The sequence below is a fragment of the Cololabis saira genome, chromosome 19 (genome assembly GCF_033807715.1).
Source record: "Cololabis saira isolate AMF1-May2022 chromosome 19, fColSai1.1, whole genome shotgun sequence".
Taxonomy (NCBI): domain Eukaryota; kingdom Metazoa; phylum Chordata; class Actinopteri; order Beloniformes; family Belonidae; genus Cololabis; species Cololabis saira.
Genome location: NC_084605.1, coordinates 6,975,084 through 6,988,928, shown reverse-complemented (window position 1 = coordinate 6,988,928; position 13,845 = coordinate 6,975,084). Strand labels below are relative to the sequence as shown.

The window sequence follows — 13,845 nt, the reverse complement described above, 5'->3', positions numbered from 1 at the left end:
TTGGAATCAACTGTCATAATCGAATTTTACTTAGATTTTATTAAATTCAGTTTCAAACCCTGCCCTTTGGTACCAGGAAATAAGATATTTATTCCTTATACAGGCTTTAAGATAAGATAAGATTGTCCTTTGTTTCTCCCTCAATTGGGAAATTCACTTTGTTCAGCAGCAGTAAACTCAACACACAGGAAAGGGTAAAAAAAGTAAAAAATATATAATTATGAAATATAAACAGTATATACATTGTAATGAAAAATAAAAAGTAGTGCAGTACGGGAAAGAAAGGAAAATCTGTGCAAAAAAAGCAGGGAGGATGTGTAAGAGGTAAACAGATATTGCACATGTTTTGAATATTAAGTGGGTCCCAGCAGGTGAGGAGGAAGGCAAAGGACATTTTCTCAGCTGAGGGGGGGAAATTAAATTAAGGAGTTTTTCCTTGATCAAGTTCCACACCAGACCTTTTTCAGACATTCGGTGTGGTTCTCTGTGGGAATGTGTTTTGCTCTGTTAAGAAAGAACAAAGGTTACATGTAACCTTGGACATAGAATACTGTACATGAATAAAAAAAATAAAAATACAAGATGAATAAAACAATTAAAGTAACACATTACTGAAGTTAAAACGAATAAAATCACACCCCACTAAAGCTGAATAAGACATGAAAAATGTCCTCCATATTAGTTTTCTAGTTTTGCTTTACTCAGTAGTTTCCACCAGTTGTGTCTTTCTCGTATATTGTTGCATATTGTTGTATATTGATGTATATTGTTGTATATTGTCCGTTCGTGTTAAAGGAGTTTTCGCTCCACCCCCTCTACACACACACACACATATACACACACACACTCCACCCCTAACCCTCATTCGACTCAAACAGGTGAAGGTAGGAATTTCGACTCACTTCTTATTTACCTATTGATGTATATTGTCCGGTCGTGTTAAAGGAGTTTTCGCTCCACCCCCCACTCCGCCTCTAACCCTCACTCCTGAACTTGTGACTCAAACAGGTGAAGGTAGGAACTCGTTCTCACTTCTGATTTACCTGCAAACTTTGATCATTCTTGTGTCTGAACACAAATCTACATGATTGTTAATGACAACATTTTCATTGGTTTTATTATTGATCAGAAACAACATGATGATCAGCCGATGATTAGTTTTCTTCATCGATCAAACTTTGGTGTTTTTATTTCCTGGAATGAAGCTGTCGTCTCCAGCATTAAAGTCAGACTGCTGTTTCCTGTGGAGCCTTGTTTTTAATCCAAGATTCATTTATTCTGATATTTAATAATCTGGTTATTCCAGATTAAATGATGATGTTTATAAACGGCAGTTGGGGCGGCAGTAGCTCAGGTGGCAGAGCGGGTCGTCCAATGATCGGAAGGTCGGCGGTTCGAATCCCGCTCTCTCCCAGTTTGCTGTCGTAGTGTCCTTGGGCAAGACACCTTACCCACCTTGCCCCGTGTGAATGTGTATGAATGTTTGGTCGTGGTCGGAGGGGCTGTTAGGCGTGATATGGCAGCCACACTTCCCAGGGCAGCTGTGGCTACAAATTGTAGCTTACCACCACCAGTGAGGATGTTTATGAATGAATAATGATCTCTGTAAAGCGCTCTGGGTGCCTTGAAGGGCGCTATATAAATCCAAGTCATTATTATTATTATTATTATAAATCAGACGCCAGCACAGTTATGTCTGTTTATGAACATTTGATAACTGGATGGTTTATTAACTGCTAAACCACATTTTAGGAGAAAATACTACAATTTGTTTAAAAACTACATTTGGAATCAAGTGTCATAATTGAATTTTACTTAGATTTATTTTTATTTAGTTCAGATAATAAATAACATTTGAAGTTTTGAAACCAAGAACATTTAATCCTCCTTGGTTGTAGGAGTTACTCAGGATGTTTTTGTTGAGATTATGACATTTGTTTTTCCAGATAAAATGAAATAAAACTGAATGGATTTGTTTAATGCCTGATGTAGGAGTCTCCAGTAGTTTGGGGGATAAACTAAACCAGTTGACTAAAAACAGTGCTGCAACACTTCTGCTTCATGGGTTTTATGGGCTGCCCTTTTGTACGAGGAAACAAGATGTTTATTCCTTATACAGGCTTTAAGATAAGATAAGATTGTCCTTTGTTTCTCCCTCAATGGGGAAATTCACTTTGTTTAGCAGCAGTAAACTCAACACACACATGCAAGGAAAGGGTAAAAAAAGTAAAAAATATGTAATTACGAAATATAGACAGTATATACATTGGAATGAAAAATAAAAAGTAGTGCAGTACGGGAAAGAAATATTATTATTTTGAATATTAAGTGGGTCCCAGCAGGTGAGGAGGAAGGCAAAGGAAATTTTCTCAGCTGAGGGGGGGGGGATTAAATTAAGGAGTGTTATCAAGTTCCACACCAGACCTTTTTCAGACATTCGGTGTGGTTCTCTGTGGGAATGTGTTTTGCTCTGTTAAGACAGAACAAAAGTTACTTGTAACCTTGGACATAGAATACTGTACATGAATAAAGATAATAAAAATACAAGATTAATTAAAGCTGCAAGCAGCGATGAACGGGCATTCACACTCATGGCCACCGCCCCCCATAAGCAAATCAGAAATGACACCACCCACGAGTCTTTATGCCAAACCATTCAAAAGTTATTGCAGAAAATCGTAAGTATCACTTATCGACCAATCAGAAGAAGGGGCGGGGCTAATTCAGGCCAATGAAGGTCAAGTACTCAATACCGAGTCTGATGACACCACTCACGAGTCTTTATGTCAAACCAAAAGTTATGGCAGAGAAAAGTTTTCTAGGGGGCGCTGTTGAGCCATCTTGCCACGCCCATTAATGCAAACCATGAAATATCACATTTATCGCCAGGCCTGTCTTGCGTGCAAAATTTGGTGACTTTTGGGGAACTATCAAATATGGACCAATCAGATGAAGGGGGGGCGCGCTTTTTGGCGTCTAGCGTCGCCACGGTAACGCTTTTGAAATAGAAAAGTAATGCGCGTCTTTGCAGGATGGAGACGCACATTTTGATGTATAACACACCTGGGTGCACGTTACGGTTCGGGCCGTATTAACTGCTGAATCATTGACATAAATTGCGCCAAAATTACGCGATTAATTCAAAATGTTCAAAATGGCCGACTTCCTGTTCGGTTTCGACCATGGCGCCAAGAGACTTTTCTTTAAGTTGCGACATGATACAGGTGTGTACCGATTTTCGTGGATGTATGTTAAACCGTATTATGGGGCTTGAGGCACAAAGTTTTTTCTGTATGGACCAATCAGATGAAGGGTGGGCGCGCTTTTTGGCGTCTAGCGTCGCCACGATAGTGCTTTTGACTGAGAAAAGTAATGCGCTTCGTTGCAGGATGGAGACGTACATTTTGATGTATAACACACAAGAGACTTTTCTTTAAGCTGCGACATGATACAGGTGTGTACCGATTTCATGCATGTACGTCAAACCGTATTGTGGGTCTTGAGGCACAAAGTTTTCCAGGGAGGGCTGTTGAGCCATTAAGCCACGCCCATTAATGCAAACCATTAAATATCAAATTTTTCGCCAGGCCTGGCTTGCATGCAAAATTTGGTGACTTTTGGGGCACGTTTAGAAAGGGCAAAAAGGCCCTCATTTCTTCTGAAAAATAAAAAGAAGGATATGAAGAAGGATGAGAAGGAGAATTCCTACAGATACAATAGGGCCTTTGCACTGTAAGTGCCCGGGCCCTAATAAAACAATTAAAGTAACACATTACTAAAGTTAAAACGAATAATATCACACCCCACTAAGGCTGAATAAGAAATGAAAAAGCCAGTGTGTATGTCTATATGTGTGTGTGTGCGTGTATGTATATGTCTGTGTGTGTGTGTGTGTGTGTGTGTGTGTGTGTGTGTGTGTGTGTGTGTGTGTGTGTGTGTGTGTGTGTGTGTGTGTGTGTGTGTGTGTGTGTGTGTGTGTGAGTCTTGTCTTGTTCAAGATTTTCAACTTCCTGTTTGTGCAGTAAATCTCTGTTGTTCAGAGAATTTAATGCATTTAATCTTAGAAACAGAAAATGAGAAAAGGTGCTGACAGAAAGCTTCAGAGCAGCTCGGATCAGCAGATACGGCTGTATCAGTGACTTCCTCCACCTCACACTGGTTTCTGACTGCATTCAAGTGATATAAACACTAAAGAGAGGAGCAAACCAGTGCAGGATCAGCTGATCTCTGTCCAACACCAGTGATGTGTGTTTCCTCTGCAGATGAAGGTGTGTGTGTGAGCTGATGTGGACGTGAATTCAGCAGAATGGACCAGTGTGAAGAAAGAGAGAAGGGACTCCCTCCCTCTAAAACATCTCTGTGTGGAGAACATGAGAGTCGGAGCAAAGCTCAGAGGTGAGATGAGCATCTGTAACTGTTCGTGACTCTTCTGCATATCAGAGCTCAAGACTCACATCACCAAACCTCATTATTACAGGAATCGACCTGGACCTGGACCTGGACCTGGACCTGGATCTGAACCCGGACCTGGACCTAAACCCAGCTGTGTGTCCTTGAAGAGCGACCGGTCAAAGGGCAAGTTTATTGACTTTAAAGGAGACCAACATGCTGCTGTAAAGAGGTGAGTATATCCAAATGCTGCCAATGATTTATATTTAATACTTTTTAAATAGACTAAATAATAATAATAATAATAATTAATGCTGCAAGCAGCGATGAACGGGCCCTCGCACTCACGGCCACCGCCCCCCATAAGCATATCAGAAATGACACCACCCACAACTTCCTATGTCAAACCATTCAGAAGTTATAGCAGAAAAAAGGGACAACCAATCAGAAGAAGGGGCGGGGCTAATTCAGGCCAATGAAGGTCAAGGACTCCATACAGAATCTGATGACACCACCCACGACTCTCTATGTCAAACCATTCAAAAGTTATAGCAGAAAATCGGGACAACCAATCAGAAGAAGGGGCGGGGCTAATTTTCACCAAATATGGTCAAGGACTCAATACCGAGTCCGATGACACCACCCACGACTCATTATGTCAAACCATTCAAAAGTTATGGCAGAGAAAATTATTCTAGGGGGCGCTGTTGAGCCATTTTGCCACGTCCATTAATGCAAACCATGAAATATCAAATTTATCACCAGGACTGGCTTGCATGCAAAATTTGGTGACTTTTGGGGAACTATCAAATATGGACCAATCAGATGAAGGGGGGGGCGCGCTTTTTGGCGTCTAGCGTCGCCACGGTAAGACTTTTGAAAGAGAAAAGTAATGCGCGTAGTCGCAGGATGGAGACGCATATTTTGATGTATAACACACCTGGGTGTACATTACGGTTCGGGCCGTATTAACTGCCGAAGGAATGGCATAAATTGCGCCAAAATTATGCGATTAATTCAAAATGTTCAAAATGGCCGACTTCCTGTTCGGTTTTGGCCATGGCGCCAAGAGACTTTTCTTTAAGTTGCGACATGATACAGGTGTGTACCGATTTCCGTGCATGTAGGTCAAACCGTATTGTGGGGCTTGAACCACAAAGTTTTCTAGGGGGCGCTATTGAGCCATTTTGCCACGCCCATTAGTGCAAACCATTAAATATCAAATTTTTCGCCAGGCCTGGCTTGCGTGCAAAATTTGGTGACTTTTTGGGCACGTTTAGGGGGGCAAAAAGGCCCTCCTTTCGTCAGAAAAATAATAATAAAAATTCCTACAGATAAAATAGGGCCTTCGCACTGTAAGTGCTCGGGCCCTAATAATATATAAATAGACTAAATATTTTTATTCTCTTTTTCATATGAATAGAATATTTACATTTGTCTTCTTTCAGGGTCCATCAGAAAAGAGACTCTCTTGAACATGAACCCAGCTGTTTGTCCCTGAAGAGCGACCGGTCAAAGGGCAAGTTTATTGACTTTAAAGGAGACCAACATTCTTCTTCAGAGAGGTGAGATGTATTGAAAATGCATTTAATGTATTTAAATCAGTCCTCATGTTAGGAAATTTGCACATGTTTCTTCCTGAGTAGATCCATGTAGTGATGGACCTTCAGCTGGTGTTTGTCTCTGTGAGGACAGACATGATGTGAGCTAATTCTTCCTGGTTCATCCACAGAGTGGACCAGCAGAGCTCAGAGACTCCCGGCGGTCCGTCTGTCCAGCAGCATCAAACACAGCTGGACTCCATATTTCTGGTCTGTACATGAACAACAACTGCTTCTCCATCTGCTCTGTTGATGTTTGTCTCCATGCTGGTCTCTGGAGACCAGTGGACTGTCAGTCTGTCCAACATGGGTCTGATGTTTGTACCCATGCTGGTCTCTGGAGACCAGTGGACTGTCAGTCTGTCCAACATGGGTCTGATGTTTGTCTCTGTGGTTTCAGTCTGATTTTGTCCTTCATGTGGTCTTCTGTTCCAGCTGCTGGAGGACAACATTGTCCTGTTTGTGAAGAACGAGCTGAAGAAGATCCAGAGGAGTCTCAGTCCAGATTACCCAGAATCCTTAGAGCATCTGTTGGAGGGTGAGGATGAAGAGCAGAGGAGGAGCAGCAGAGAGGCGTTTGTGAAGATCACAGTGAACTTCCTGAGGGGAATGAAGCAGGAGGAGCTGGCTGAGCATCTGCAGAGCAGTAAGAGGATTTCTCTGAACATTTAAGCTGCTGGATAAATGACCCAGAATGCCCCAGGAGATGAACAACATTCGCAAATCAGCCACAACATTAAAAGCACTGAAAGATAAAGGGAGGAACTTTGCCCATCTTGTTCCAAAAATGTTCTGCTGGAATGAGATCTGAATTCTTGATCCACATGAAAGTTATTTTGACCGTTGACACCCAGCTAAACATTTCTGCAGACCAGTCGCCCCCACATGGTCCCAGCACCCCCCTACAGTAGCACCCTCCCTGCACAGGACAGCAGTGGACCTCAATAAACATGTTTAACCAACCAACACCACAAGATAACTGGAAGATTTTAGTCCTGGTTTTCCTCTTCAAGGAATCCGGCTTAACTCCAGATTGTCTTGATGGTTCTACAGATTTTTGGTCAGATCATCTTCTGATGTTTTCAAATCCTAAACCTGAAAAATCCACTTCACAACACCACAAAAATAGCAAGAACACAACAGCCCACAACCCATTAGGGCTGTACTGCTAACATCCTGGTACTAGAAACTCCAGGACCACCAGATGTTATTGTCACTTCCACGTCCTGAATGTTCAGAGGTGTTTTGGTGGTAAAAGTGATTCTACTCAATATTGGACAGCTCATCGTAACATTAGAGTTGTTCAGTGTTGGTTCAAATCCGGATTCTTTAGGATAAATAAATTCAGCTTTAGAAAACACTAACTGGTTTCTTTTTCCACTTTTATTAAGGTACTTTTGCTGCTGTTTGTAAAAAGAGCCTGAAGTCTAAGCTGAAGGAGAAGTACCAGTGTGTGTCCGAGGGGATTGTTAAAGCTGGAAACCCAACCCTTCTGAAGCAGATCTACACAGAGCTCTACATCACTGAGGGAGGGACTGGAGAGGTCAACGATGAACATGAAGTCAGACAGATTGAAGCAGCATCCAGGAAACCACACAGAGCAGAAACAACCATTAGACAGGAAGATATATTTAAAATCCCACCTGGGAGAGATGAACCCATCAGAACAGTGTTGACGAAGGGAGTGGCCGGCATTGGGAAAACAGTCCTAACACAGAAGTTCACTCTGGACTGGGCTGAAGGAGCCAACCAGGACATCCAGTTACTGCTTCCATTCACCTTCAGAGAGCTGAATGTGCTGAAAGATAGAAAGTTCAGTTTGGTGGAACTTGTTCAGCACTTCTTCACTAAAACCAGAGAAATGTGCAGATTTGAAGAGTTCCAGGTCGTGTTCATATTTGACGGTCTGGATGAGAGTCGACTTCCTCTGGACTTCCACAACAATGAGGTCCTGACTGATGTTACAGAGTCCACCTCAGTGGATGTGCTGCTGACAAACCTCATCAGGGGGAACCTGCTTCCTTCTGCTCGTCTCTGGATCACAACACGGCCCGCAGCAGCCAATCAGATCCCTCCTGAGTGTGTTTCCATGGTGACAGAGGTCAGAGGGTTCACTGACCCACAGAAGGAGGACTACTTCAGGAAGAGGTTTAGAGAAGAGAAGTTGACCAGCAGGATCATCTCCCACATCAAGACATCACGGAGCATCCACATCATGTGCCACATCCCAGTCTTCTGCTGGATCACTGCTACGGTCCTGGAGAAAGTCCTGGAAACCAGAGAGGGAGGAGAGCTGCCCAAGACCCTGACTGAGATGTACATCCACTTCCTGGTGGTCCAGGCCAAACTGAAGAAGGTCAAGTATGATGGAGGAGCTGGGACGGATCCACACTGGAGTCCAGAGAGCAGGAAGATGATGGAGTCTCTGGGAAAACTGGCTTTTGAGCAGCTGCAGAAAGGAAACCTGATCTTCTATGAACCAGACCTGAGAGAGTGTGGCATCGATGTCAGAGAGGCTTCAGTGTACTCAGGAGTGTTCACCCAGATCTTTAGAGAGGAGAGCAGCCTGTACCAGGACCAGGTCTTCTGCTTCATCCATCTGAGTGTTCAGGAGTTTCTGGCTGCTCTTCATGTCCATCTGACCTTCATCAAGTCTGGATCCAACCTGCTGGAGGAACAAAGAAACACAGAGACTCACCTCTATCGGAGTGCTGTGGACAAGGCCTTACAGAGTCCAAACGGACACCTGGACTTGTTCCTCCGCTTCCTCCTGGGACTTTCACTGGAGACCAATCAGACTCTCCTACGAGGTCTGTTGGAACCAGAACAAAGAAGATCACAGAACAATCAGGAAACAGTTGAATACATCAAGGAGAAGATCACTGAGGATCTGTCTGCAGAGAAAAGCATCAACCTGTTCCTCTGTCTGAATGAACTGAATGATGGTTCTCTGGTGGAGGAGGTCCAAGAGTCCCTGAGGTCAGGACGTCTCTCCACAGGTAAACTTTCTCCTGCTCAGTGGTCGGCTCTGGTCTTCATCTTACTGTCATCAGAAGATCTGGAGGTGTTTGACCTGAAGAAATACTCAGCTTCAGAGGAGGTTCTACGGAGGCTGCTGCCGGTGGTCAAAGCCTCCAAGAAAGTTGTGTAAGGACGAACACGGACACATCTGTTTTAGCTACAATCACATGTTCTGTTTTTGGAGGAAACCAGTTAAATTCACTGTTCAACTAGGTTCAGGTTCATGTGGGACCAGTTCTCCTCAATGATTCATCTCAGGAAAGTTTACATGCAGAGAAGAGAAAAGCAGCTTTGATCAAGACTGTAGTGCAGCAACATTTATGGATGAATTGATGAATTGATCAGTTGCGGAACACTGGACTAGCTCTACAGTAGCTCTCCCTCCGCAGGGTGCTAGAGGGTTCATGGGAATTTGCCCAACCAGTCTACATGTATTTTGTGGATCTGGAGAAGGCATTTGACCGTGTTCCTCGTGCCATTCTGTGGGGGGTCAGTGAGTATGGAGTCCGGGGCCCTCTATTAAGGGCTGTCCGGTCTCTGTATGATCGGAGCAGGAGTCTGGTTTGCATTGCCGGCAGTAGATCAGACTTGTTCCCGGTGCATGTTGGACTCCGGCAGGGCTGCCCTTTGTCACCAGTCCTGTTCATAATTTTTATGGACAAGATTTCTAGGCGTAGCCAGGGGCCGGAGGGGATCCGGTTTGGGAACCACAGGATTTTGTCTCTGCATTTTGTGGATGACGTTGTCCTGTTGGCTTCATCCGACCGGGACCTTCAGCATGTGCTGGGGCGGTTTGAGGCAGAGTGCGACGCGGCAGGGATGAGAATCAGCACCTCCAAAACCGAGGCCATGGTTCTCCACCGGGAAAGGGTGGCGTGCCTTCTCCAGGTGGGTGGGGAGGTCCTGCCTCAGGTGGAGGAGTTCAAGTATCTCGGGGTCTTGTTCACAAGTGATGGAACGATGGAGCGTGAGATTGACAGACGGATCGGTGCAGCATCCGCAGTTATGCTGTCGTGGTACCGGATCGTCGTGATGAAGAAGTAGCTGAGTCGAAAGGCAAACCTCTCGATTTACCGGTCAATCTACGCTCCCACCCTTACCTATGGTCATGAACTTTGGGTAGTGACCGAAAGGACAAGATCGCAGATACAAGCGGCCGAGATGAGTTTCCTCCGCAGGGTGGCTGGACGCTCCCTTAGAGATAGGGTGAGGAGTTCGGTCACCCGGGAGGAGCTCGGAGTCGGGCCACTGCTCCTTCACATTGAGAGGAGTCAGCTGAGGTGGCTTGAGCATCTGTACTGGAGGAGACCCCGGGGAAGACCCAGGACACACTGGAGAGACTATGTCTCTCGGCTGGCCTGGGAACCCCTCGGACTCCCCCCGGAAGAACTGGAGGAAGTGTCTGGGGTGAAGGAAGTCTGGGCATCTCTGTTGAGACTGCTGCCCCGCAGCGACCCAGGAACGGATAAGCGGCGGACGATGGATAGATGAATTGATCAGTCTTCAATTAAATTCCATGACTCATTCATTTGTTGAATTAGATAATCAATGTTTAAATTACATGATAATTTCTCTTTTATATCCTCTGCAGGTTGAGTGACTGTAACCTCTCAGAGGACATCTGTGCAGATCTGTCCTCAGTTCTCAGCTCTCAGTCCTCCAGTCTGGCAGAACTGGACCTGAGTAACAACCACCTGCAGGATTCAGGACTGAAGAAGCTGTGTCCTGGACTGGAGAGTCCACACTGTCACCTGGAGTCTCTCAGGTCAGAATCCACCAAGTGTTCAACTGTGGACCGTTAAAACTGTGGTTGATATTGAAGGATTGTTGATGTGAGTTTTAATAACTGTAACTGGGTCCATATCGGGTTCAAGCGCTACAGACAGTCGGTCAGAACTGTGTGAGGATGACGAACGAGGAGAAAGGTTCCACCAAGTCCACATAGACTGTTTGTTTGGAGTTTAGTCAGTTTCAGGTTATTTCAGTGACTGGGGTGTTTCTTTCTTCCTTTAATTAAACAGTATAAACAAGTTTGTCCAGATGTGAACATCTCTAAGCTCCCCTCTCTAATCTGATCTCTTCTCTATCAATAAAAGTTCTCAAATAAGACGTTTATGTCAGACTTTGAAATGTTTCCTATTTAATATTGAATCAGTTTCCATAAAATGATCAAACTGGAGCACCAATACTTGTCAAATGGTGAAGACCTCAGCAGCAGAAGTGTCTGTTCATCTAACCTCGACACAGTCTGTGTCTGGATGTCCACAAGGTGCTGGACTGATCAATATTCTGTCATTGATCCATTTCTGATCATCTGACCTTGAATAAAAATGAACAGATTGTGTCTGGAGACTTCAGAACATTTCAGACCAAACAACTTCCCTGGAAACATGAACGCTGTTTGGTTGAGAAAGTCAAATGTTTATTCAGCTCAAATGAAGTTCATTAATGTGATCTTTAAACACAGCTGACTTATCTGGTTGTAAAACTCACTAAACTAAACAGACACGTCAGTCATGGAGTGTGATGTCACATGTTCAGGTCACATGATGCTCTTCACACGTCTCTCTCTACATCTGGATGCTGTCGGCCTCAGCAGCCGTGGGACTCTTTGTACGTTGATGTTCATCCACAAGTTTAGTTCAGGGTGAAACGTCTCAGCAACATTTGTTGGATTCTGGGTGAATTCCAGTGTTTCTGCTGATCGTCTGACTTTTCCTTCAGTGCCATCATCAGGTGAACACGAGGACAGAGTCAGCTTTAGTCTATGAGCAGTTCTCTCAGAGTCTCTGAATGTGTGTTGTGTTGTGTGTCTGCAGGTTGTCAGGCTGTCTGATCTCAGAGGAAGGCTGTGCGTCTCTGGTCTCAGCTCTGAGCTCCAACCCCTCCCACCTGAGAGAGCTGGACCTGAGCTACAACCATCCAGGAGAGTCAGCACAGAAGCTTTTGTCTGCTGGACTGGAGGATCCCGGCTGGAGACTGGACACTCTCAGGTATGAAGACAGAAGGACATCAGTGTGCTGGACTCTTCATGGGGTTGTGGACATCATCTTTTTTGCTCTCTGGCTTTGAACAGAGATCTTTGAGCAGATGGAGCTTCTGCAGCTCATCTGGTGCTGCAGCAGAGCTGATAGATGCAGTTCACAACTCTGAGCCGTTCTTGACCCAGTAAACATCCCAGAACCACAGCAGTGTGGTTTTCGGGCCCATAAAAGCACAACAACAGCTTCACTCATCTATGACATGGTCTCCTCCTGGTCCTGATTCAGCAAAGGTGAAATCAGATGAAAAAAATGTGTTTAAACTGTGCTGGACTCTGATGACCACAGGACAGGACTTCAGAGATGCTGCATTCAAGTGCATCTGTCCCAGTGTTGGACTGTTCCTTCATCAGTGTGTGAGAGCCATGTAATGTTCATGTTTGCTGAAAGAGACTGTGCTGGTCTGACCCCCCTTTCTCCTTTCAGGGTGGAGCCTGCTGGACAACGATGGTTGACACCAGGTCTGAGGAAGTGTAAGTGTGTTTTCATTTCATTCACACATTCAACCATCTTCACACTGACACATCGCTCGTTCATGAGTCCATCAATGATCAATGACAGATCAATAATAACTGCAGCTGGGTTTTATGTTCTCTCTATCAGATTCTTGTCAACTCACTATCGACACAAACACAATCCACAAACGCATCAAACTGTCTGACAATAACAGGAAGATGATGTATGTGGAGGAGGGTCAGTCGTATCCTGATCATCCAGACAGGTTTGATTACTGGCATCAGCTGCTGTGTGGAGAAGTTCTGACTGGTCGCTGTTACTGGGAGGTCCAGAGGAGAGGAGATGTTTCTGTATCAGTGAGTTACGGAAGAATCCGCAGGAAAGGAGACTATGTTGACTGTGTGTTTGGAAGGAACGATCATTCCTGGAGTCTGGACTGTTATGGTGGTGGTCGGTACTCTATCTGTCACAATAAGAGAGGAACACCTTCCTCCTCCTCTTCCTCAGTCTCTGACAGAGTAGCAGTGTATGTGGACGTTCCTGCTGGAACTCTGTCCTTCTACAGCGTCTCCTCTGACAGACTGATCCACCTCCACACCATCAACACCACATTCACTGAACCTCTCTATCCTGGGTTCTGGTTCAGTTCTGGTTCTGGTTGTTCAGTGTCTCTTTGTTGAGTTCAGTCTTAAGAGTCTCCTCCTGTCAGAGAAACTGTCTCTTTTGGACAGATAGTTGAGTCTGTACATGTCTGTGTGTTTCCATCAGAACACCTGAATCACATGTTGGTGAAACTGTTCTGATCCCTTGGAAACTTCTTCTTCTTCCAGTCCTTTAAAGGTGGAAGCTGCCATTATTCCAGGATCCACATATTGTTCTTCTGTCTGTTTTCCAGTCAAAGCTTCACAGTGAACAGCAGCATGTTGTTTCTCTGCAGCTCAGTTCAGCTGAGATCATTCACTTCATGTCAGCTGAGATCATTAGTTTGCTGCACATGTGACCAACTGTGATGTCAGAGAGGAATCACTGAGCTGCAATCAGCCAAGATGAAGTTACAACCTGCTGACAGATCTGAGCACAAGGTTGCTGTGCAGCCAGGGTTCATCCTGGTCTTTATTCACACCACTTCCTGTTCCAGCCATGACATCACTACTGGACTGTCAGGTCTCTGTCATGGTAAAGTGTTTGTTTATATGTGAGCTCTCACCAAGATGAATAAAAGGATCCATCCATCATCTAGAACTGCTTCTTCGTGTTCAGGGTCCCGGGGGTCGGCCTTGTTGATTTTAAATGTACTACGATGATTTTTATGTACATTTGTCAGTAGAAGGAGAAAT

General features: G+C 44.6%; 1 protein-coding gene across 1 annotated transcript in view; it reads left to right on the top strand.

Annotated features, from left to right (window-relative positions):
• The window catches only part of LOC133419547 (NACHT, LRR and PYD domains-containing protein 12-like), a 183,256-nt gene that overhangs the window by 128,788 nt on the left and 40,623 nt on the right, over positions 1-13,845 (top strand). Inside the window, exons 11-12 of the mRNA XM_061708765.1 lie at positions 10,680-10,776; positions 11,831-12,004. Coding sequence (XP_061564749.1) covers positions 10,680-10,776; positions 11,831-12,004 — 271 coding nt within the window. The remainder of the gene's footprint in view (positions 1-10,679; positions 10,777-11,830; positions 12,005-13,845) is intronic.